This window comes from Panthera pardus, unplaced genomic scaffold, assembly GCF_024362965.1.
Source record: "Panthera pardus isolate Hobbes unplaced genomic scaffold, ASM2436296v1 HiC_scaffold_2, whole genome shotgun sequence".
NCBI lineage: Eukaryota > Metazoa > Chordata > Mammalia > Carnivora > Felidae > Panthera > Panthera pardus.
Genome location: NW_026526765.1, coordinates 43,055,534 through 43,080,465, shown reverse-complemented (window position 1 = coordinate 43,080,465; position 24,932 = coordinate 43,055,534). Strand labels below are relative to the sequence as shown.

The 24,932-nt window shown below is 52.5% G+C and overlaps 2 protein-coding genes across 5 annotated transcripts in view; both read right to left on the bottom strand.

The window, feature by feature from the left end:
* Positions 1–578: 578 nt before the first annotated feature.
* On the bottom strand, positions 579–16,491 carry MYOZ3 (myozenin 3). Of its 2 annotated transcripts, XM_019464431.2 has the most exons (8): positions 16,233–16,491; positions 15,893–16,046; positions 14,329–14,390; positions 7,736–7,890; positions 6,691–6,771; positions 6,461–6,596; positions 5,880–6,042; positions 579–2,871 (listed from the first exon to the last, which is right to left on the bottom strand). In XM_019464431.2, the coding sequence occupies exons 3-8, from the start codon at positions 14,387–14,389 to the stop codon at positions 2,703–2,705; spliced, it is 765 nt and encodes a 254-aa protein (XP_019319976.2). In that variant the 5' UTR covers position 14,390; positions 15,893–16,046; positions 16,233–16,491; the 3' UTR covers positions 579–2,702. The 2 variants fall into 2 exon arrangements, with proteins under 2 accessions (XP_019319976.2, XP_053763014.1); XM_053907039.1 differs by lacking the exon at positions 16,233–16,491 and having other exon boundaries at positions 15,893–16,226.
* A 1,824-nt stretch (positions 16,492–18,315) lies between these two features.
* Positions 18,316–24,932, bottom strand: part of SYNPO (synaptopodin) — a 68,019-nt gene continuing 61,402 nt past the window's right edge. For all 3 annotated transcript variants that reach the window (XM_019464428.2, XM_019464429.2, XM_019464430.2), the window contains one exon: positions 18,316–21,103. In XM_019464428.2, the coding sequence (XP_019319973.2) occupies positions 20,408–21,103 (696 nt within the window). In that variant the 3' untranslated portion in view covers positions 18,316–20,407. The remainder of the gene's footprint in view (positions 21,104–24,932) is intronic.

Genomic DNA, 24,932 nt, shown 5'->3' with positions numbered 1-24,932 from the left:
GATCGAAATTTTACTTACTGTTGAATAAAGGTGCAAAATACAGAATAATGCACATAGTATGATCCCATTAAAGACATATTTTTGTACCTATGCATCCATGTTTCCTATGCATGTTACCTATGCATCAAGTTTACCGGTTCAAGTAATTCTAGAATTCTACAAGGTCCACACTGTTACCAGTGGTTACCTCCAGTATGTGGGAATCAGGCAGAATGCAGGAGGCTGGGAAAGTCTATCTGTGTGCGTGGGAGGAGCTATGTGGGCAAATCTTTTCACATTTTATTTATTTATTTATTTATTTATTTATTTATTTATTTAAAAAGCTTTCTTTCTTTCTCTTTCTTTCTTTCCTTCTTTCTTTCTCTTCCTTCCTCTTTCTTTCTTTCTTTCTTTTTCTTTCTTTCTTTCTTTCTTTCTTTCTTTCTTTCTTTCTTTCTTATCTTTCTTCTTTCAACAACATCAGTGAAAGTCATATTATCAGAAGAAGAAAGAGTGAGAATTTGCTTTTGGGAGCAGCCGGCTCTGCTAGGCTCTCCTCTCCTGGAGCTGGTGGCGGCCATCACCCTCCAGGACATAGCAGAGGCAGACATTTTAATGGTTGGTTTTCAGCTCGTGCAAACATGGCTTTAAACAGCAGCCCCCAAACTCAAGACAACACGTTAATTACAAGCAAGTCTAATGGGCTGCTGGCCCCTTGAGAATGTGTGGGGTGAAGTAGAAGTCCAGAACAAAATGCAACCACTATCCCATGCACCCTGGGAATTAGCTGGATTTCTCACCTTCTCATCTCCCCAAGAGAGGGAGTCAGGGAAGAGGCAGAAGGAGGCGGGGTGGGGGTGGGGGGTGGGGGGGCGGTGAGGAGGTAATTCATGTCCAGAGGGAAGCCCTGCAGTGATCAGAGGCTTTCCTTCAGGCTTAAGCTTTACCGACCCCAATGGTCTCTCGCAGACAACTTCTCAAGCTGCATCTGCTACAAGAACATCTCTTCCAGTCAAGAGCAGGGGCTGCACGGAATCTAAGAATGACTGAGAGCTTCTTAGGTATGTGGCCATCACTGTGCTCGCAACAACCCTACACAGGGCTTTTGGTCTTGCCCTCGTGTTACAGGGGGGGAGAGACAGCCTCACCAATAAGAAATGGCTTGTTCAAGTTCACACAGCTAACAGTAGCAGTTCATCTGGTCTGACTACCCAGCGTGCACTTTTTACCTCTAAACCCTAAGGCGGGACACCATGCTTTGATGATTTCAGAGTGAGTGGGCGTTGGCCTGGCCACCCAGTGCAGTGAAAAGGGAGAGCCACTAGAATTAGACAGATTCCCATTTTAGCTCTGTCCCTGAACAAGCCGCTTCTTTTGAGCCTGGATATCCACATCTGTAAAATGGGACCATACCTTTTCCTCAGGGTTGTACTGAAAATAAGAAATAGGACATGTGAAGAGTCTACTACCAGCCCAAGCACTGAGGCACCCAATAAAAAGCAGCCACCAGCACCATCGTCATCATTGTCCTCCCCATCATCACTTGAACTGAGAGGCACTCCTTTCTTTCCTTTTCCGAATGACCTAGAGCACAGCCCTTGAACTACCCCTGCTGGAAACTAGGACATGACTTACCCTGAGGCTTGCTCAGGATGGTGAGCAGAAGGAGAAAAGAAAGAAGGAGTTCTTATAGGTGCCCCACATTGCACCTGTCTTAGAAGGTGGCCAGAGGCGTGCCCCTTCTTTCCATCCCCATGGCCCCCTGCCTAGTCCAGACCTTGTTCTCTGTAGGCTTCCTGGCTCCCGGCCTCAGTCCTCTCCAGTCTTTGCCCCACTTAGCAAGACCCATCACTCCCCAGCTTAAAAACCACCCCCATCTCCTTAGCAGAGTGCGCCCTACGGTGGCCCTCACCCCTCCAACACAGCCCTCTCCTTTCTCCAGAACACCTCCACCTGTGCACAATTCCGCACTTCGCACGTGCTGGTTTACTCGGCAGGAATGCCCTCCCCATCACTCCCTCTTCCCGTGACGGCTCTTACTCCTCCTCTGGGGTCCCACTCAAAGTCTCTGAGAAGCGGCCCAGAACCCCACCCCACACCCAGGGGTAGGGACCCCCTCCTCTGCCTCACGGCACTTTATTCCCCAGTTAGTATACTGTAGGGAAAATTAACACGATTTACTGCTTTCCAAAGCTATCTTCCCTACTGTCCTCTCTTCCTCTAGGCCACGGCCTGGGCTTATTCGCCACACACTCTCCCTGGGGCTGGCAGGGTGTCCAGTGCATAGTAGGTAAGTAGCAAATGTTTAGCACATGAATGAGGGCCAACTGCATCTCAATAAAAGGAAAAGCTTTCTAGTTATCAGAGTTATCCACAGGTAAACAGGTGCTAGTGAGCTCCCTGTTGCCGGAGGAGTGTAAGCTGGAGTACACGAGCAGGGAGGGGTGGTGGCATGGATGTGAATTCATTGGTGGCTTGGATTCCTAAAGACACAAACCATGGACGAGTTTCACTGGAGTCTCCTGGGAGTGTTGGTTACTAATAGAGATTCCCCGACTCAGGAGATTCTGATGCTGCAAGTCTGGGGCAGGCCAGAAATCTGTATTCAAAACATCATCCCCGGGAAATTTGGAAACACACCCCATTTAGGGACTGTCCCCAAGTCTTGGCTCCAAGATGTCACCCGGACACCAAGATAAGGGAATTGAATATTCAGGCTGGGGCTACAGGTCCTCAGATTCAGGGAGGTTGCGGACCCAGCCCTGGGCCACTCTGTTGAAGCTGGGTCTGAGACGGAGGAGTTCTAAGCCACTGATGAGCTCCGGGACGAAGGGGGTGCCTGCCCTGGGAACAGTCTCCCCAACCAGGGGTCCTCCAAAGGGCACCGGGGTCCTGGGGAGAGAAGAGCAGCAGAAGAGGTGGGCTGTGTGAGAGAGGGATGGCAGAGCACTGACATGCGGGTCACGATGTGGGGCCCCCTCCGTGCCTCCCTCCGTTTCCCCACCTATACCAGGCTTTGTACTGTCTTTAACAGGTTTCTCTGGCTCTGCCCATTCCCCAGTCTCCTTCTAGTGCGGATGGCTTGTTGCTTGGGAATGGGAATGAAATTTTCAAAGCTAGAATTGGCTGGTCCCAGACAAAACTCTAGGTACCCCTTAAGTATTAAGCTCCAGAAGCCAAAAGAGCTGGAATGGGGTTTTTCCTTGCTCTGCTCATCTCCCCTTAGAACAGGGGAGAATTAGAGAGGGGAGAGAGGATTAGAAAGAGCACTGAGAAGGGCCCCTGGTTGGCTCAGTTGGTTAAGCAACCGGCTCTTGATTTCAGCTCAGGTCATGATCTCATGGTTTGTGAGTTCAAGTCCCAGCTGCCGGTGCAGAGCCTGCTTGGAGTTTATAAAAGAGACACACCATTTGTCACCCATAAGACTGGTAGGAAGAAATAATTTGATAAGGGGGCAAAGTTGATGAGGCGGTGGGGGCAAAGTTTCACTTAGATACTGCTGGTTGGAGGGTAAATTGGTGCTGCTCCCTTGGAGGACAATTTGGCAGGATCTTTTTCACCTAAACATGTGCAAACTCTGTCAACCAGCAATTGCACGTGTGAGCATACGGCTTAGGAAGGCACGTGCACAGACAAACGGATACAAGCAGTGATTGGTGACAAACCAGAAACAGCCCCTATGTCCACGGCAGAGAAATGGACAAGACAAATGTATATTCACATGGTGGAATACCATACAGCAGCTTAAAAGGCATGAAAAGATCTGTTTGTATTATGTAGGATAGATTTCAAAAGCATACTGTTGAGTCAAAAAGGCAAGCAAGTTCCATGATGAAATACAAAGTATTAAAATGCCCACTATACATAAAACAATCCCATCCCCTATCAGAATGTAGCTGCTGGTAGAAAATGATCTGAAAACACACACCAACCTGACAACGGTATTCCATTTGGGAAGGGAACTGGGATTGGAGGATGGTGAACAAAAGGCCCTCTATTTGTAGTGTGTGTGTGTGTGTGTGTGTGTGTGTGTGTCTTTATTTAAGAGAATATAAGTATGTTATTTTTAAACTTTTTTCATTTTAAGACAAGTTAAAAAGCATTGCTTGTGTAGTGTTTTCCTCGAAGCCCGGGACCAATGGGAATGGGGGAGTGTTTGCCCCCCGGGGGTAGAAAGGCAGACCGCAGGCCAGGGCCTGGGTTCCAGCCAGTATAGCATTTCTGCCCGGACCACCCCGGCTGTGGCGGCAACAGCCAGGCCCTGTGGGAACAGGCTGGGCAGTTTCCAAGCTGCACAGTCCTCACGATTCGGCCCTTGACTAGAAGCCCAGAGCCCTGGATCCTGAGCACAGCTTGGCCACCAACACTGCTGTTCCCCCCCTTCTTAGCCTCATTTGGCCCTTCTGTCTCAGACGGGGCCTGGGCTCAGGGCCCCCGAAGGTCCTCCTTCTGCTGATGGGAATGTGCTTCAGCCTGTCATAGCTGCAGTGTGAGATAGATGGGGCTATGACTCGACTTGGCCAGCCTGGAAGCCAGCGCCCGGGACTGAATGTCTGCTGAGGGTTTTAAATAGCTGGGCAGGCAGGAGCTGAGGGCCCCCGGAGGAGGGAGAACGCAGTCTCGCCTGGCAGAAACCCCAGAACGTCTGCCAATGGCTCGTGGCTCACACGGTGCCTGTTGGGCACAATGCTTCCTGTAGGGGCCCTCCTGGCTATCAGCTGTTTGAGGGCAAGCACCTCCCTTCTGAGCAGTCTCTTTTCAGTGCTGGTCACCCCCAGTTGTCAGACGGTCTCCGCATGTGGTCTGGGCCAGAAGAGCTGGACCTTGGCCTCCTCCGGTGGACCCTCCCCTTTCTCACTTTAATGCAGCCAAAGCCAGAGGAGCATTTTTCAGAAATAGCATCAGACTGAAGAAGCCGACTGCAGTTGAAATGCATCCCCCAGCCCAAGGCCTTCCTCCAGTGCCAGACTCCTGTCTTGACTCCTATGATTTGTCTTTGGGCCCCTAGGTCAGCACACTAAGTTTATCCCTTTCAGTTCTCCCTAGTAGCTTTTCCAACCATCATTTCAGCCTGTAACTACTACTCCTAATACCAATAGCTACTGTTTATTGACAGCTTATTCCTTGCTAGAAACTTTGCCTATGACTTCTCATGCCAGCCTCACAACAAACTTATGAAGAGATTCTGTAATGATGCAGACGGGGAAATGGAGGCTCAGAGAAGTTAAGTCACTTGCCCAAGGTCACACAGCTAAGCAAGGAGTCTGCATTTAAGCCCACGTTGAGGCCCCATGCTCTGGATAGTACAAGCCACTCTTTTGTGGCTCTCACCTCTGCTGTCCAACGTTTCACTGCCGTCCCCCACTCTGATAGAGCCTCAAGCCATTTCTAGACCTCTTCCAGACCATTGATGAACATGAGGAAAAGGCTGAGCTGATCTAGGAGTAATGAGATCCAGGGCCCCCACCTAGGGAGGATATCCATCAAAGGGGTGGCACCAGGAGTGCAGGAGAATAAGACCCTGGGCTCTGGAGTCAGACTAACCCAGACTTGGATCCCAGCCCTGCTTCTTGCCTCGTGACTGTGGGCAGGTTGTCGGTGTTCCTGAGTGGGTCTCTTCACTGGCGAAATAGAAAACATTGAGGCACGTCCCCACCCTGTTGTGTGCAGAAACTGAGATGTGTGGCACATTCACCCATTCACTCCCTGTACATTTACTGCGGACCTACTATGTGCTGAGGCAAGAGTTCTACCGAGTTCTAGCAAGAGCTCAATCAACGTGTAAGTGTTCAGATAGAGCTTGGCATGTCCAAGGGCTTGGGAAATGCAGCCACTACTGTGTTGTGCCAGGCACCTGCACCCCCTAGGGACCTCTCCCCAAGCTGCCCACCCATCCTTACTTGTTGAAATTTCGAAACTCGGCAGGGCTGGGGGTGTGACTTCTGCCATCGCTCTGGTAGTCCCGGTAGCTGATGAACTCCTGCCAAGGACAGCGGTAGCCCTTGGGGATGGCCGTGTGGTTGAACTTCTCCGGCGGGACGCCCTTCAGCGGCTGGGCATAGCCTGGAGGTGGAGCAGGGCGTGTGGGAGGCAGGCAGGCTGGGGCACCCGGGGGGCTTTTCTCCCTCTGCCCCCACGCCTGCCCACCTGGTGGATATGGTTGGGGGAGGGAAGTCTGGAGCTGGGGTAGAGGAGTGGGAGGGATGTAATGCCAAAGTTGCGCCAGCAAAGGGGACGGAGGCTTCCCCACCCCTGGAAGCAAGGAGGACCGGCATCTCGAGTCGGGGCGTAGACTCTGGCTGGCTTTGTGACCTTGGGGACGTTGCTGTGCCTCCCTGGGCTTGTGTTAGATCTGTGGAGGGGCGTGGGGGGTCAGGGAGGTGGACTAGACAGCCCTCTGGGCACTGTCCCTGCCCCACCCTGGAGCACTGCCACGCTTGGGTCCCCCAGCCCTGGTCCCAGGACCCGGGGCTGAACTCACCTGGCGCCAGGGCGCTGGGGCTGCGGGGGCGTTCCGCAGGGAAGGCTGAGGGCTGGGCCACCTCGGGGCCCCCAGGCGTGGCCCGGAAGATGTGGAGCTCAGAGCTGCAGCTCTGCCCCTCAGGGCCGTTGGCAACCTGGGCACAGGAGCGGGCGCTCAGAGGCTGGCCCGAGCTGCCTGGCTCCTTCCCCCGAACTCCCCCATTTTCCCAGGGCTCCCTCCACGCTCACCTTCCCCTGGGCATGAAGGGGGCCGGCCTCCGCTGTTCCCGCTGTTCCCGTCACCTTCCCCTTGGCGCTTCGGTCCACCAGCTGTGGGCACAAATAGACCACAGGGAGGCTCAGTGGGGCAAGGATCCAGGGTTGTCCCAACACCGAAAAAGGGAGGGGCGCATAATCTTAGCGCCCACATCCCGGGGATGCGGGGTAGGGGGGATGAGTTAATAGCAAAGAACGCTAAACTCGGTGCCAGGGACAGGGAGATGGGCTCTATATGTTAGATGCTATTCTAATATTGACCCTGGCCAGATAACCTTCCTGAGTCTGTTTCCTTGTCTGTGAGATGGAAGTACTGATGATAATATCAGCTCACAGGGCCCTATGAGCATAAAATGAGATGATACATGTGAAGTGTGTGGCTAGCGCTGTCTCAGGCACCTCGCGAAGGTAGGTGTTTTGTCGTCTTTACTCTTGTGCATCCTGCCACATCGTCCCCTCTCAGTCACCCCCTGTCTAGTCCAGAAATGGAGTGGCGTATGAGTGGAATGTCCCCGAGTGACTGAAACTACCTGCGGACTCTTTGAAGCCTGAGGATAAGCCGTTCTTGTCTCTACCAGCAGACTGTTTTCTGGCCTTTTCCTTCTTCTAGAGGCAGGAAGAGAAGGAGTTCTCTCTCTTAGGTTCTCTCTCCGTTCTCTCTCTCTGTGTTCTCTCTCTGAGGTCAAGCCCAAGTCTCATCTAAATCCTGCTCACTGCCAATTCAGCCCAGAGCACTTTTTGTAGGAGCCAGAGTGCCCTCCTCACCCCACAGCTCGCCCTGCCCGGTCCACTCTCCGTTTTGCGTCTACGGAGAGGCACCTAAAGAGGTAACGCTTTTCTAGGATCACACGGCAAGTCAGGGGCTCGAGCCGATGGGAACGTCACAGCCTTTCCAGCTGGAGCTGCAGGGGCTCCCCGGGGGCCAGAGGTCTTCATCTGACTCGCTGCTTGGCTCTAGGCTTGGCTCTAAGCTCACCGAGCCTCAGTTCCCCGGTAAGCACGGTGGGGGCTAACTCACCGCCCTCTGGCTGGCTGGAAATTCAAAGGTGAACCTCTGTACCCGGCGCTGTCTCTTCTGGAAGAGGAGGGATCCTCTGTTGTTGCGTAGCGAGAGCTCCTCCATCATCAAGTCCTGGGGCACACTCAGCTTCTTGCCCAGGTCCAGCAAAGGGACTGCTCAGAGAGGCCAGAGGGAGCTCTTACCACCAAACCCTCAGGGCACTCGGGACTGCCAGCCTCCAAGTGACCTCCTCTGAGCAGCTCCAGTACCATGCCGCGGAATCTTAGCCCGCCTGGGGGGCAGAAATGAGCTCGCAGAGTTTAATGTGCATGTGTTTGACACCCAGTGAAACTGAGTTCTTCCAGATGTTCTCTGGCCATTTGTATTTTTTCCACGGATGTCCTCGGCAGCTCTTTGCCCACAGTGGTGGGAGCCGTGAGACATGGTCAGATTGTAGATATCTCCTAACGGTAAGCCATGGGTGTGAGCCATGCGAGGGGAGGAGGGGTACTTTCCGGCCTGAGCCACTGGCAGGAAGGCACAGCCGCTCACTGAGGTGGGGAGGGCAGGAGGAGGGTGAGAGGGGGCAAGATCAGGAGTTCAGTGTTAGACGTCTGTTCGTTCAGTTTTAAAATAGCCTTTTATTATTATAAAAATAGCATATATGTGCATTGAAGAAAGTTAGGAAATACAGATATAAAGGGGAAAGAGAAAAATGTCATTTCTATCACCTGGAGATGTCCACTTTTAACACCTTGGTGTGTGTCCGTTCATATCTTTTTTTAAAGACTACCTATTCATGTATGAGTTTTCAGCCAAAATGAAGTCATAGTTATACAAGCTTTGTGACTTGGTTTTATCAGTTGAAGATCTCCACCTGTACACACGTGAAAAGATACTCAGCCTCACTCATGATCAGGGGAACACAAATCAAAACGGTAATGAGATATCACCTCACACCTGTCAGAATGGCTCACACGAACAATCCAGGCAACAACAGATGTTGGCGAGGATGCGGAGAGAGAGGATCTCTTTTGCATTGTTAGTGGGAATGCAAGCTGGTGCAGCCACTCTGGAAAACAGTATGGAGGTTCCTCAAAAAACTAAAAATAGAACTACCCTACGACCCAGCAATTGCACTACTAGGCATTTATCCAAAGGATACAAAAATGCTGATTCGAAGGGGCACATGCACCCCCATGTTTATAGCAGCACTCGCAACAATAGCCAAAGTATGGAAAGAGTCCTAATGTCCATCAACTAATGAATGGATAAAGAAGATGTGGTATATTGGAATACAATGAAATATTACTCAGCGATCAAAAAGAAAGAAATCTTGCCATTTGCAATGGTGTGGATGGAACTAGAATGTATTATGCTAAACGAAATAGGTCAGTCAGAGGGAGATAAATATCATGATTTCACTCATATGTGGAATTTAAGAAACACAACAGATGAACATAGGGGAAGGGAAGCAAACATAAGATAAAAACAGAGAGGGAGGCAGACCATAAGAGACCCTTAAATACAGAGAACAAACTGAAGTTGCAGGAGGGGAGGGGGGAGGGGGATGGCTTAAATGGGTGATGGGCATTAAAGAGGGCACTTTTTGGGGTTAGCATTGGGTGTCACATGTTAGAGATGAGTCACCGGGTTCTACTCCCGAAACCAAGACTGTATGTTAACTAACTTGAATTTAAATAATAGTAAGAGATCGCCACCTGCGCGAGTGAACACATTTTTATTTCACACAATCCCTAATCCATATTTAAATCCCCTTAATTGTCTGCAGAATTGGGCATATAAGGTTTGAAGAACCTCGACGACACCCAAACGGAGAAGCCGAGGAGGGCACCAGATATGTGAGCCTAGTGCTCACGGGACAAACTGACCTGAGATACAAATTGGGGCATCGTGGGCCTACAAACGGTATCTGTCATTGTCTTTGTTGTTTGATGAAGACTATTACATTTACTTTTTTTCTCAAAGTTAGGATGAGTCGTCGTAGCCATGGAGAGGGTTTCCAGGCTATCCTTAATGGTTTCAGAGCCCAACAAACACTGTTACACCCTTCCCAACAAGGGAAGGCTTTTGGAGGCAAGGAGTGACAGAGTGGTGAGGGCACTGACAGGAAAGGGATACGGGGGGGACAGCGTGGCCAGAGTTGTCCATCTCTAAAATCCGATACACGGAGGTTCGTGTTCCAGCTCTATAAACGGTATGTAGAGCCGGAAGGCTGGATGAGATCACTGGGGATGTGAGAATGGGTAAAAAGATCCCAAGCCTGAGTTCCAGGCCTGCCGCATTCAGACGGAGGAGGTGAGGAATCAGCCACGGAGCCTGGGAAGGGGAGCCTGGTGAAGCAGGAGGAAATCCAGAGTGTGGGGCCCTGGAAACCAAGTGATGAAAGTGTTTCGGGGAAGATGGGTTGATCACGAAGCCACATGCTTCTGCTTAGTGAGGAGGAGGAAGGCCGAATACTGGCCGTCCTCTTTACTGTCATGGGGTTATTATTGGTCACCCTCACAAGAGTAGTTTCCATGGAGTATTTGGGTGTGAAAATCTTACTGGAAAGTGTTACGAGAAAATGGACAGGGGAACATTATAGCCACACCACGAGCAAGCAATGAACCAAATCTAGGATGTGGGACATTTTATAGGGCAGCTGGCCTGGGTTCTTCAAAGGAGTGAATGACATGGGGAAAAAAATAGAAGAAGACAGGGCCGGGAGGGCGGGGGGTAGGGTGTAGATTAAAAGAGATTTAAGAGACGCGGCCACCAAATAAACAGTGGTCCTTCTTTGGATGCTCATTAAAACAAACTAGAAAACTGAAGAAAGTTGATGCTGGCACTGGTTACCAAGCCAAAGTTGCTAACAACTTGAGAGAGAGAGACAGAGAGAGAGAGGGAGAATCTCAAGCAGACTCTACACTCAGCACAAAGCCCAATGTGGGGCTCAATCCCACCACCCTGGGATCATGACCTGAGCTGAAATCAAGAGTCAGATGCTCAACTAAGACACCCAGACCCCCCTCTTTTCATTATTTTGGATGCCTCCTGAGCCTGATGAAATGACAGGCTCTTTGGGTTTTGCTTTGGACTCTAGGAATGAAAGGAGGGCCACGGAGATTTGCACTCTTTATTTTTGTGTGTTTGGAAATGAGCTTAATAAAATGTTGAAGACAGCGAGCGAGGAGGGGAGAAAGTATAGACAACAACGTTGAGGAGTTATGCTCTACAGGACCCGAGGCATCTGTAGAGTCAAGAGGTGTTTGTCTGTTTTTAAGAGGGAGAAGTAAAAGCATGCTTTGTGGCTGATGGGAAATTTTGACAATGCAGTAGAGAGAGGGCAGAATGGAAGAATGTCCTTGGGCAGGAGAGAGGGGCAGGGAGGGTATCTGGTGCCCAACTGGAAGGGGTAGCTTCAGACACGTGCACGGAGAGGTCAGCCACCACATGGGGAAGAAAAACAGGGAACGCCGAACAGAGGTTCCCTTTTGGTTCCGTAATTCTCAGTGCAATAGGAAGCAAGGTCATCAGTTGGGAACGAGGATAGGGGAGGAGGCATTGGGAGTTTGGGGAGAGAGGTTGCCAACGTTGTGTAAGAGAATAGTACCGGACGGGGAGACAGGCCTGATGTGGCCACCAGGCGGCATCGAGGCCAAGGCAGGTGCTGTGATTCATTCCACTCGATGGGATCCAAACAGCCTTTTTAAAAAAGGAGGCTGATGATTTTTTTCATTCTTTCAGCAAATAAAGAGAGCGCACCTTTTACATGTTAGGAACAGAAAGAGATCCATTGTAGGGTAAGAGAGGCAAAAAAGCAAGTTTCAGAAGAATCTGTATTCTAGGATTGCACTCATATTTTAAAAAATAAGTACTGTTGATCCACACATTGAAAAATCTGCATGGAGACGTGCCAAATATTAGTAGTGACTACATACAGGACATAGGAAGAGGAGGGCTGGAAATCACACTAATTTTTAACGAGAAAAGGTACTGCATACTTAAAAGCATGAAAGACTATTTATACCGAAATATATAATAAAAAGTCCCCTGGCATCATACTGTCAAATATTATCCAGATGAATTGACCTCGACAGTAAAAAAAAAAAAAGTTACAGATAAAATCTATTTAAGGAAACAATTCTATTTCTAGGCTCTCATTCTTAGGGAGAAAAGTTGAATAAGCATGCCTGAAGTTATGTATACAAGGATGTTTATGGCAGTGAGGGTTCAGATTGTGAAAACCGGGCATCAGTGTTGTGGGGGTGCTGCCCAGATGTCCTTTATCAGTGGCTCTGTGTCACAACTGGCCCCTTCTGCAGAGAGCTGCCTGGCTGAGCAGAAGTGCTCACAGCCCCCTCGCTGAAGGCAGGGTGAATTCTGTGGACTCTGGGGGCCTGGAGCCCCCACAAGGTCAGACTGAACCTGGGCTACAGATGAGCCCATATCCTGGCTTAGCAATTTCCCCCACCCTATCCCCCTCCTGTCATTTCCCTCCTCCTGAGAGTCCAACCTCAGTAAGTCACTTGCTTGAGAATCTTCAACTCTGTTCCTAAGGGTCCAACCTGAGATGAGCATTCACGACTGCCAGTAAGGTGTGTGTGTACCAATATGCTGAATATATTATGTGCTGGGGGAGCAGGGGGAGGGGATGGAGAGAGAAATCATAGCAGAAGGGAAAGAAGTTTCTGGAACGCTGCTAGTGGAAAAAAAAAAAAGCAAGCTAAAGAACCCAGCGTATAGTACTTAGCCCACATGTATTTGCGTTTATATAAATACGTTTGTATATGAACGGAAAATGGATTTACACAATTATGCTAACAGTGGTTATCTCCAGATGGTCCCATTACGAGGAACTTTCACTTTCAAAGTCATTCATGTCTGTTTTGTCTGAATATCTTATAAAATGGATGTATTATTTGTACAACCATGTAGTAAGGAAGAGGGCTCTGGAGACGGAGATCTGGAGTCAAATCTCAGCTCTACTGACTACTACATCCATGATCACCTAGCTCCTCTGAACCTCGGTGTTCTCATCTACAAAACAGGGACAATAACATCTAACTTACAGAGTTGTTGTTTATGTGTATAACATAGAGCATAAAAGCCCTTAGCACTGGATCTGATGCAGAGTCAGTACATAATAATGGTAAGTGTTTTCATCATCATCACCTTACAGTGCTGTCTTCTGATGGTGAGACTATGAGATTTTTTTTTTTCTTTCTACTTTTCTTTGGTTTCAGAATTGTCTTGCGTTAATACCCTAGCGATAGTCAACAACATATACATTTCCAGTCTGGCATAAATGACATGTGTCCACATTTGGGGGGGCCGCAACTACTTAGACAAAGGGGAAGATAAAGCATTGCCTGGTTCTTCTAGTTAGAGCATCAATACCTCACCAAGTTGGCATATTTTAGCACTTGAAATCATGAAGTTAAAAAAAAGAAAAACTTGATGCCAACAAAAGGAGGCAAGAACACACAAAACAGGTTAGGACCACTCACATATAAAGTCATACAACATGGTTAGGGGAGCCTGGGTGGCTCAGTTGGCTAAGCGTTTGATTTCAGCTCAGGTCATGATCTCACAGTTTGTGAGTTCGAGCCCCATGGTGGGCTCTGTGCTGACAGCTCTGAGCCTGGAACCTACTTTGGATGCTGTGTCTCCCTCCGTCTGCCCCTCCCCTGCTCGCGCTCTGTCTCTCTGTGTCTCTCAAAAATAAGTAGAACGTTAAAAAAAAAAAAAGTCATTCAACATGATTAAATACTTCTTAGAACCCTGCACGGGGCAAAACCGCAGTGGTGTCGATTGATGAGGGTTTACCGGAGCTCGGTTCACTGTCCGCGTGCACCAGGACACTTGCCTGAAAGGTGAATGTGTGGCCCCCCTCCAGGTCCACTGAATCAGAATCCCTGGGGGAAGGGGCTGGGACTCTGCATTTTGAACCCGCAACACCACTTCACTATCATTCACACTAAAGCCTGAGAGCTAGGACTTGGCTGAATTCATTTTTTTAAATACTTGAAATGCCCTGACGTAGGCCAAATGAACAGACTCCAGAATTACGCGGAGAGTTCCAGAAGGGGTCTTCTATGGTGATACACATGTGTTTTAGATGATTTCTTCATTGAGTGAGCTGGCTTTTAAGTGAAATGGTCTGAGTCACCCTGGGGAGCCTGCTCTTGCCAGCCTGCCTTACTCTCCCCGCCACCTTGTCTCTTGCCACAGGGGCTCGGTGAGACCCACAGTTACAGGAAGCAAGGGCAAGTGTACGGGGAGCTTGGGGCCACGGTTAGGCTGGATCTGGGACCAGAGCCCTCAGTGCTCAACTCGGGGCTGAGGTAAGGACTTAGTTGGGCCCAGGGCCCAGTCTAGGGCATTCAATCTCAGCTCCTGGGTGTGTGGGTGTCAGGGCAAGGCCCCTCCCAATGCTTCGGGAAACTTCCCAGCCCAAGTGGCAGATTCCACAGGCACTCCCTCAGGGCTGGCCTGGAACTCACACCTGTTTGCCCGGGCCTCGGGCCAATAGGCCTGCGTGGCTGCCCTTTGGGACCAGGAAAGGATGGGGTCAGAGGAACCCACAAGGGCTGAGTCCACCTTACCTGGTCCAGTGAGGTCCCCCATGGCAGCCATCACGGGCCCCTTCTGCTCCTTAGGGATCATCCTGTGGAAGAGAGATGCCTGCAAATGGGCCAGCCCTCCTCCATCCACCCCCAGACCTCCTCTTAGTCCCTGCCAGACCTCCTCTCAGTCCCTGGTCCACCCAGCCTCAGCCCTGAACCGCCTTGGTCCACCCTAGTCTCAAGGAAGGGCTGTCTGAGCTGGAAAGGGCTTTGGGGCCTCTGTGTACAGAGGAGGAGACTGAGGTCCAGGGAAGGCAAGGGAGGTGTGAGAGGCCACACAATGTGCTTCACAGGTTGTCAGGGAGGCACTCTTTCTTTAGGGGCTGATCTCTGGGACATGAGGGGTAGGGGAGGTGGGGGTCTCAGACCACTGTCATCCACTCAGATGAGCTTCTAATCAGAGGCTGAAAGAAGATGGAAGTTTAAGTCAGGGAGAGGGGGGTATGGATGGGTTGTCAGTCTGGGGTCTACAAGGCTGGTCCTGTCCTTTTATCCCCAATACTTGGCTCGGAGGCTTGAGGGCACAGGCTGGTCCAAGGAAGCTGAGAGACCCATTGCCCCCCTTCCCTATGCCCCATCCCTCAGCTGACTTACAGGGGGCTCTCTTCTGCCTCACCCCTTCTCTCTTTCCTCCTCCATCTCCCCCCCCCCCCCACCAGTTTGCATCTCATGGGACTTTCCAGGGATCTTGGAGGAGATTTACAAACAAAAAGAGATCTAGAGCCCCAGAGGATCCCTGCAGGCTCCAAGTCCAGATTCCCTGATTTGCCCCCAGGAGAGAAGGCAGAGCCCTTGAGGCCCCTGACACACTACCCACCCCTGTGCTTTGCTTCCAGGTTTTTCTACACTCCTTCCTTTGGAAAAAAGTCTGCCTCTATCTATACCCCACACTCACACATGGCCCCTGGTCAGTGGGCACTGAACTGGGCAACCTGGAGTCCAATCCATGCCCCTGACTTCCTCTGTAACTGTGTGCGAGTAGCTCTCCAACTCTGTGCCTCAGTTCCTCTTATGTGCCCTTATTACATAAGGAGGGTGGGCTAGATCATGGGATCCACAGATAGACTTTGGGGCATCCATAACCGCCCCCCCTGCCCCACAAACTGTGTCACACATGAGCATGTCTACAGGCTTTTGGGGGGAGGGCCATGAGTTAGGGGAGAGTGCTCTGACCGTGACCACTCAGGAGTCTACAGTGCACGGGTCTGTTTCTTGATAAACACTCCCCTTACAGACAGGCACGGACATTGGGAAGGGCTCTCATCTTACAGACACGGACGCTGCTCCCTTCCACAGCCTAAAGATCTTGAAATGCTGTGCAGAGCCGTCACCTATGCCCACCTCGAATCCCAGCCACCCCTCCTCATTCAACCTAAAGTGGCCTAGAGCTTAGAATCCCTCCGCTCCCAACTCAGGCACTGAGCTTCCTTGAGGCCCCCGGTTCCCCAGCCCCTCCGCAGGGCCCTTCCTCTGCTTGGGGGCCAGGGCTCATGCTCTCTGCCTACGCCCCGAAGCTCCTCGAGCTCCCCTAAGATCCTGGTACCTGAGAGATGGAACCGAAGTGTGCAGGAGGGAGGGTCAGACTCTCAAGATTAGCACCTCTGTCGGGAAGCTGAGAGCTGAGTAGTCATGTAGGTGTTAGTGGTCCTCGGTCCAGTCCGAGCCGGGTGTGCCCTTGCAGCCGGCTCTGGCCTCAGCTGAGAAGAATCAAGAATCGTTTCTGCCTTGTCGTGGCTCACAGCCTTATTTCGGGCTGCAACAGGATCCAGGGACAGATGCTAAAAGCACCAGGCCCCAGGGAAGACAGGTGCCCCGGCAGCAGGCCCTTGCAGACAGAAGGGCTTGCACACACACACACACACATATGCACACACCAAAGTCACCTGGAAATGCTGAGAGTCAGTTGCCAGTCACTTGAGCTTGCTAATTGTATCTTCAGTGCCTAGAACGGAGCCTGATAGGAATTCAATAGATATTTGTTGAATGAATGAATGGATGGATGGATGCTTGAATGAATGAATTCTCCCCTGATATCTTTGCTTGACTTGTTCATTTCTTCTTTCCTTTTTTCTTTCCTGCCTTTCTTTCCTCCTTCTGCTCCCTCCCTCCCTTCTCTCCCTCCCTCCACCTTCTCACATTCTCTAAGTCTCTCTCTATGGAGTGCAGATAAATATGGCAGGGCTCTGTCCTCAAGGAGCTCAGCCAGGCCCAAGTCAGACCCGTAAACAAGCCTTTGCGCTGCATGATGGGAAGTGCTCTGGGAGTACCCAGGGGAGGGTGCCACCAGCTTGGCCTGGGGGTGGAGGGGTGGGGAAGGCACTTCCCAGAGGAGACATTTGATCTGGGCCTGGAAGGCCAGTGGGAGTTCAGTGGGCAGAGGGGCACGGGCATTGCAGGCGGAGGCCACATTGTGTATAACAGTGTCAGGGGTCTTCAAGCAGAGCCAGAACTTGCCCCCAGCGTTGAGAGATGGGTAGGGTGGGGCTGAGAGATGAAGCGGACAGGTGGGCCAGATCACAGCAGGCTTTTCAAAAGGAAGATGTGCTTTATAAAGGGCTGTTGAAGAATTTGAAACAGTGGAATGCCGCGGTCAGATTGGCATTTTCCAAATATATCTCTGGCTGCCAGGTGGGCAGGGGGCCAGACTGGAGGCGGGAAGATTTTACTGTGCTCAGGTGGGAGATGGGGAGGCTGCACAGGGGTAGGAACAGAGCCCACGGAGAGGAGAAGGACCTGAGGGGTATCTGGGGAATCATCAGGTCCTGCTAAGAGACTGGATGTGGGGAGCGAGGAAAACGCCACTCTGGCTTGAGTGACTCGGAAAGGTAAAAGGGGAACAGATTGGGGTGGCGACAGATGCTCAGCTCAGTTTGGGATAAACTTGATTTGAGGTGTCAGGAATGGGAATCACCAGTAGGAGACTGCGCCCAGGAGGGGCTCCAGCTGAAGATAAAGATTGGGTCATTTGCAGGGAAGGGTGGGACCGGCAAGGATGTGCTGGGCCCCGGGGTGGCCAGCACCTGTACCCATGTGCTGGGACAGACTATCCAAGGGTGCGTTTTTTTTTTTACATTTATTTCTGATAGAGAGAGACAGGGCACAAGTCGGGGAGGGGCAGAGAGAGAAGGAGACACAGAATCTGAAGCAGACTCCAGGCTCTGAGCTGTCAGCACAGAGCCCAACGCGGGGCTCGAACTCACAAACCGCGAGATCATGACCTGAGCCGAAGTCGGACGCTTAACCGACTGAGCTACCCAGAGGGTGTATTTCTGACACACTCATAGGAAGAAGCCTGGGCTCTGCTGTGGCCCGCAGGAGGTCCACGTTCTGCCCCTTAGGATCCTGCATCCAGCCTCCGCTGGGAGCTCCTAGAGAGGAAGGAGAGGGATGTTCCCAGGGCAGGCTCGGCCTCACCTGGGAGTGGGGCCACAATCCCCTTCTCTAGACAAAGGACACCCCCCTCAGGTGAGAAGCACTCCAGATAACCTGGGTCTTGAGCTCACTAGGGTTATCTGGACTCACATGGGATCTCTTGTAGGGGCTTCTCTCCCTGCATGGAGCCCCAACCTGCCATGAAGAAACAGCCCCGGAGCACTGGCCCCTGACCTGGTTTGGCCCTGCCTGCTTCAGTGACAGTGTCTTGTGGTGAGGGCCTGGGAAATACCACCCTGAAACATCACCTAGCCCAGCTCATTCTGCACACACAGGGAAGCTGAGGCTGGATAAGGAGTGGCCTTATGCAGGGTCACCCAGCTAGTAGATGACAGGATCAAGATTTCAACCCTGGGACTTCATCTATGGCCTGGAGTTTTTCCATTGTTCCCCATCTCTCTTCATGGCCGCTACTCCCCGAGCTCCCGTCCCACCTGTATCAAACATTCTCATCCACCCAGAGCCCCTTGGACTGTTCCATGGGGAGAAGGGAGGGGCTTTAGACACAGCCGAAAATGACACAGGAGGCAGAAGCATACAGGAAGCATTTATTGAGGGCCAGAGATGAATTCTACAGGAGGCAAGAGGCAGAACACAGGCAGTCTCTAGTGGGTTAGAGAGGATAGGGGCTGGGAGAAGGCAGTGACAGGGAGAGAACAGCCGGGAGAACTGAAGCTTCTCAAGGCTGCCTCCTGCTGGTTCTTTGGGGGAAATGCAGGCAGAAGTGGATTTGCTATGCTTTGGCATCAGCCAGGGGCCCAATAGTGTCTTTTCTCTGAAAGAGGCCCTTAGCCCCAGTCTCCCATGCTACAAGGAACCCTGAAACAGATGGGGACTTTGGTAAATGTGGTCACTCATCATTGACCAAGCAGGAGCACCCTTTTACCTTCCCACTGTCAGGGCCTATGTTCCCAATCCTTAGGCCCTAGGCACCCTCTGGGATCACTCCTTTATTCCAAAGCCCCCCTCCCAACTCTCTCCCACTGTGGCCCAGCTTTCCCTAGCCTCACTTAGGGGTTCCAGGTCTAACATCATCTGATGCGTGGGTAAGTCTACCTCTAACCCCAAATCACACTCACTCCCTCACCTTTAGCCACATCCTGGTGTCCTTTCACCTGCATCTCTTTGATCCTCAGCCCATTCCAAGCCCCACCCCCTATGCTCCCCTGCTCTTAGTATCCTGAGGCTGAAACTATAGAATTCAACCACATTTCTCCCATGCCCTGACCCTCCTGGGGATTGGAATGAGAACCACCAAGGTTTGAGGGTCAGGCCAGGGCCTGCAGCCAGGCTTCTCGAGGTCACTGGGCATCGGGCACTAGCTAGGCCAGAGTGTAGTGGGAAAGAGATGGGGCAAAGCGGTGCCCATTATCTGGGCAGGATATGCATACTGGGGCCTAAAACTGAAGCATGCGGTATTTCCTAAGGAGCCAGAAACACAGGCAGACTCTAGTCTAACCCTTCACTCACCCACCCGTTCTCATCTGCCCCCAAATGCTGCCTAGCCAATCCTCTGCCGCCAATCTCCTTCCCTTCCTAACACCATGGAATGCATTTCAGGACTGGGAGAGCCCTCAGAGGTCATCTGAGCCAATCCCCTTCCTACTAGAATCTCCTCTATGCATCCTGGCTCCTGCTTGAATACCTCCTATAACAAGGAACTCTTGCCTCCCTCTTTCCAAGTGGGCAACCTCAAACTCAGGGCCATCAGGTAAAACCACAGGGTAGTGGATAGCTCTATATCAACTCTTCTCTCCCCAGCTCAGATTTTAGCCCAGAACTTTCCATGGAAGGGCCCAGAAAAGACAGATGGGCTGGAGGCACCTGTAGCATGCCTGGACGCCCAAGTCCTGGGGCTGGGGATAGAAGTCATCCCCTTACAGCTCTCCTCTCTGGCAGCAGGTAAGATGCCCAGGCAGTCTGAGCTGAGGTGGGGAAAGCATGAGAGGGATCTGGGAGGAGGGATCTTCCCATCTCTTGTCTCCAGAGGGGCCCGGCCGGGCACCTTGAGCTGGCCTGGGAGACCTCTCTAAAGGTCACCATGGTAAAAATAGAGCTTGTCTGGGAAGGGATGGAAAACAGCTGCTCCTGCCTGGGACTTGGTGCCAGGGAGGCGGATGGTCAAGCCAGGGCCTGGACAGGGAACTTAGGCCTAGGATCTTCTGAACACACCCCTCGTTTGCCAGACTCCAGAGAGCAGAGGCAGGAAGGGAGGGAGGAATAGGGAGCCCCGGACTGCATGCAGCAAGCCCAGGGGTCCACATGCACAACACCCTACCTCTTCCAAGGCACGTGTGTGTCTGTGTGTGTGTGCTGATGGGAGGGGAGGGGGAATCTAGACCTGTGAAGATCGCCTTGGCCAAAGGCCCACTAAACAGATGGGAAAGCCCAGGATCGGACAGAGCAAGGGTCTTGCCCAGGGTCACACAATGACTGATTCGAATAAGGGCCAGAACCCAAACTTGGATCACTACCCCAGCCCCAGGCCCAGAGCTCTACTCCCCTGACCCCTTGTCCAAAGAGGCCAGGCCTCCTGGGGATGTGGTGCCAGGAGCTGCCAAGCCCCACAACTCTTCTTCTGGCTCAGCCCTCCCGGGGTGGGGATGGAGCGGGAGCGGGGGAGGCTTTAGGTGGTGCAGGAGGCCTCGGAGGGGAGGCTGCCACGCTTGAGCCTCAGGCTGCCGGTCCACCCGCGGGGACAGATGTTGTAGCCGAGGATGCCGGGCGACTTAGCGCCGGAGTCCTCGGAGTCGAGGGACACATCGGAGTCTGTGGGCGAGCGGCGGGAGGGGAAGGGCCTGGGCGGCGCCGGCAACGGGCTCCGGGGACTGGCGCACGGCGAGGGCCCGGCGGACAGCGGGCTCCGCGGGATCGGGGAGAACGTGGCCCCGGGGGCGGCGACGGGGCCGGGCCGGGCGGGCTTCGGCGAGCGCAGGCGCGGCGGCGGCGGCGGCGGTGGCGGCGGTGGCGGTGGCGGCGGCGGCTGCGCCCCGGGCGGGGAAAAGGGCCGCAGGCTCTCGGCTCCCGCCGGCCGCGGGGAGGCGCTCTTGCGCCGGGCCGCGTTGATGATGTTTCGCGCCAGGAGGGCCTGCAGCTGGCGGCTGGGAGGCCGCGCCTCTGTCTCAGGTCGCAGCGGGGACACCGAGCGCTCGCTCCACGAGGGAGACATGGGCGGCGGCGGCGGGAGCGGCGGGGGGCTGCTCATGCTGCTCCCGCGGCCCGGCTCCCACGGCCCCGGGCTCACCCAGCCGTCCAGGCTGCTGGGGGGCCGGGAGGCGCCCGGCGTCCAGGGCGGGGAGGTGGGCAGGCTCTCCCGGCGGTCCTGGGGAGAGAGCAGAGAGGGCGGGGGCAGGCGTTAGTGCTGGGGTCCTCTAGACCGGGGTTTCGGGAGGGACCGAGTCTGGGTTGTCCACTGCACACAGTCGGGAAGCCAGGCCCCCAAGTCAGGGGAATAGGGCCTGCAGTAAAACGCAGGGGTCCCGGCTCTCAGCCCATGCTGCCTGTCCCTGCGCTCAAAAGGGGAGGCAGGTGAGCGGTGGTGAAGAACGCTCGCTCTGGAGACAGACCCCTTTACTTACTACTGAATGAACTTGGGCAAGTTATTTCAGCCGCGGAAGCAACTGGAAGCCTTCGGGCTTCGGTTTCCTCCTCTGTAAAATGGGGGTATAATACCAGCACTAGAGTTAGGGGGTTGTTGTGAGGGTTACATGAGATAACTCGTGTAAAAGAATGTTACATGTATTGGAAGATGCCCTGGAGGAGAGGAAGGGCTCAGGAAGTGTTAGTTACCAGAAAGAAATACTGGAAGGATACACCGGAAACTAACCAAAGTGGGTCTCGGTTAGGAAATGGGGCCACCGGGGTGGGGTACACAGCCACGGGGGTGGGAGTAAAGCTCTAGCGTATTACTTTCTATGTAAGATTAGGTTTCTGAAACATATGGTTGTATTATCTATTTTAAAATGTTAAGACAAAAATACTGATCATTATCATTAAGGGCTTAGGGAAAGACCCTCTTAGTCCCAACCCCCTTGTCAGGTTGCCATGGTCACCTCCGAAGTTTTCCCTGGATGCCCCCAAGCAGGGAGGAAGTTCCCAGTGACAGATGGGGACACCAAAGGGAGTTGGCTCATTCTGCCCTAGACGGCACACTCCTCCCACTGGACTTCTTGTCAGCATGGGGTAGGGGGTGTGGATTTGGTGGGGCGGAGTTGGTGAACATCTCTGAGGTGATAAAGCACGGCTCTGCTGTATACTACTGTACCTGTTTCCTACCTATTTAAGGACCCTCCAGCCTACAAGTTTCAGTCTCATCCTGTATCTCTCCTTGGATCCTCACAACATCCTGATGAGGTGGCTGGCATTATCACACCCATTGTACACACCATCTGAAGATGAAATTCAGAGGTGTAAAAAAACTGCCTGCTGTGTTCTGTCCCACCAGGAAATGTGTGGGGGTGACCACCTCTTATCCAAAGGCTACACCATGCTTAAGCGGTTGGAAGCACTGGTTTGGGCTTTGGAATCCATGCCCATCTTGTATCTGCTAAATCATCCAACTCTTCGTCCGATCAGATTGCAGCAGTAAACCAGTCCACTCAGCCTTCAATCCAACCCAGATTCATCAGCAGTCATTCCTCAGAGTCCAGACTTAGCCAGTCCATTCAGTGTCTTCTACTCAATCAAAATCCAGACTCATTCAAAAGATCCAGTCTTTCACCCAATCAGTAACCAGCCACAGCCAAGCCAGTCAGCCTCTCATCCAATCAGAATCCGATTTCTCCCAATCAAAAGGAAGTAATAAACTATGTTTTCTCCATCCAATGCAGCAGCTACTAGATGGGCTGACTCAGAAGGGGGTCCCTTAAACCTAAAGAAAAATGTTGTACAGCCGTCCCAATAGGAGATTTTTCATGGGATAGTAATGCTGGAGGGGCCCTTAGGGACCTCCTAGGGACATCCAAGACCCCAATCATCAACTTGGAAAGTTAAAGCTCAGCGTGGGATCCACCCCTTTCACTCCCAGGGTCGGAGTTGTGTATATATGAGCCAGAGACACTGGGAGCTGTTCTGGCTGTGACATATCCCAGGAAGCTTTCAGTTAGCCCAGCTGTGGGAAGTGGGGCCAGGAGTTCATGATCCCAGCCCATCAACAAGCATCCAGGGCTCTGCAGCCAGGAGAAAGGCGGGCTAGGGCAGGTGGACTTATCATACCTGTCTGAAATCTCTAAGGGTTATGTCTGCCTTTGGTGGCCACAAGGGGAAGGCTTGGGCCAGCAAGTGGCCCTAGCCTGACTTCCCAAGCCTGGTTTGGAATGTAGGGCAGTGGTAAGCAGCTCCTCACCATTTGGAAGAAGGCCAGAGCCTGACCTCATCGGAACTGCCATGTCTGGGTACTGACTCTCTGTGCGGGGGGCGGAGGGGGGAGGTGGGGTGCACAATACAAAAAAGCTGTGAGAAATCAGGACTGTTCACTTTCTGACAAAGCTCTCAATGCATTACATAAGCCAGAACTCCCTGGAAATGCACATGGGTGAAGATTCAGAAAGAAGCGCCCACTTAACCCAGCCCCAGCCCCATCGCAGGGCATGTGTGTGGGGTGAAGGCTTGAACAGAGTCGTCAGACAGGAACCATCGGAGACCAAGCAGAGCTAGCTCCCCGATTGCCTTCTGCAATCCTTTCATTGGACGCAAGGCAGACTAAGGCCCAGCCAGAGGTGAGAGGGGTTGTCTAAGGTCACACAAGGAGTCAGGTATAGATCTGGGACTACAACCCACTTCTGACTCTTGATGGCAGTTTGCTCCTCTCCACCAGGGGCGGAAACTCTGTTTTCAGGAGCTAGGAGGTGACAAATATGGGACATTGCCAGATTAGATAACAGGGAGAGGAGGAGGGGGCCTGAGGGAACCAGAAAGTATATGCTCTGGCTCAAGGCATTTAAATCCCACTTTTAGGGGCTCCTGGGTGGCTCAGTTGGTTAAGTGTCTGACTTCACCTCAGGTCATGATCTTGCAGTTCATGAATTCGAGCCCCACATCAGGCCCTGTGCTGACAGCTCAGAGCCTGGAGCCTGCTTTGGATTCTGTCTCCTTTGCTCTCTGCCCCTCCCCCGCTCAGGCTGTCTCTCTCTCTCTCTGTCTCAAAAATCAATAAACATTAAAAAAATTTTTTTTTTAATTCCACTTTTAAAGAACTCAAACAAACATGGACTGTAAGGGGCTATGGGTCTTCCCTATGCTCCACAGCCTTTTTGGCCAAACTCTGAAGGAAGGAGAAAACAGAAGAATGTGATTTCCACAGGACTATGGTTCCCTAAGTGCTGACCCAGGGACGAGAGAGAGGCAGCCCTTGCCTCCAAGCCGGCACACATCTATACACACGGTAGATCCAGACACGCAGCGGATTCAAACAGTACTCGGAGACACGCCACACGGTAACTGGGTTGTCCCACCCCACCTCCCAAGCCAGAATCGGGAAGGAGAGAGTCCTGACCACCAGCCAGGGAGTGCGGAAGAAAGAAAGAAGCAAGACAGATTTGAGGCCGAGTGTATTGAGAACAGGAGAGAAAACAAAGTTGGGGGAAGAGCTCGGCCAGCCTGGCCGCAGGAGCTGCAGGATGGAGGGTGGCCTCTTCCACTGCTGGCCCTGGCGGGGCGGGGGAGGGTAGAAGGGAGCAGGGTCCAGGGTAGGGGCTTCGCTCTGTCCTGGGAGGGGCCGGGCACGAAGAAGCTGAGCTCACTTACGACTCCCCCACGCATGCCCCCAAAGTTCTGGGCAGAATGAACTCACTAGGAAGGCACCTCCTGTTCCCATGGAGACGAGCCCAGAGCTCACGAAAACTGCAGGCTCAGCCCAGCATGGGCACCGCCTCCACCACCCCTCACCCCGCTGGGGAGCCCAGAAATAGGGCTGGGGAAGAGAAAGTGGGTGGTGCTCGGCCCCCAGCCTTGGGAAGCTTCCACCCGAATTCTGCCTCTTGCGTCTGTATTCTCTCCCTGCCCACAAAGCCTGGTTTGGGGGCTGCATCACATCAAAGGTGTCAGAGGTGGTGAGCATCTCACACTACCTGACTCAGCACCCTCACGATACGGGGAAACTGAGACCCAAAGATACACACGGAATTAATCTGGTAGAATCCAGATCTCTTAAG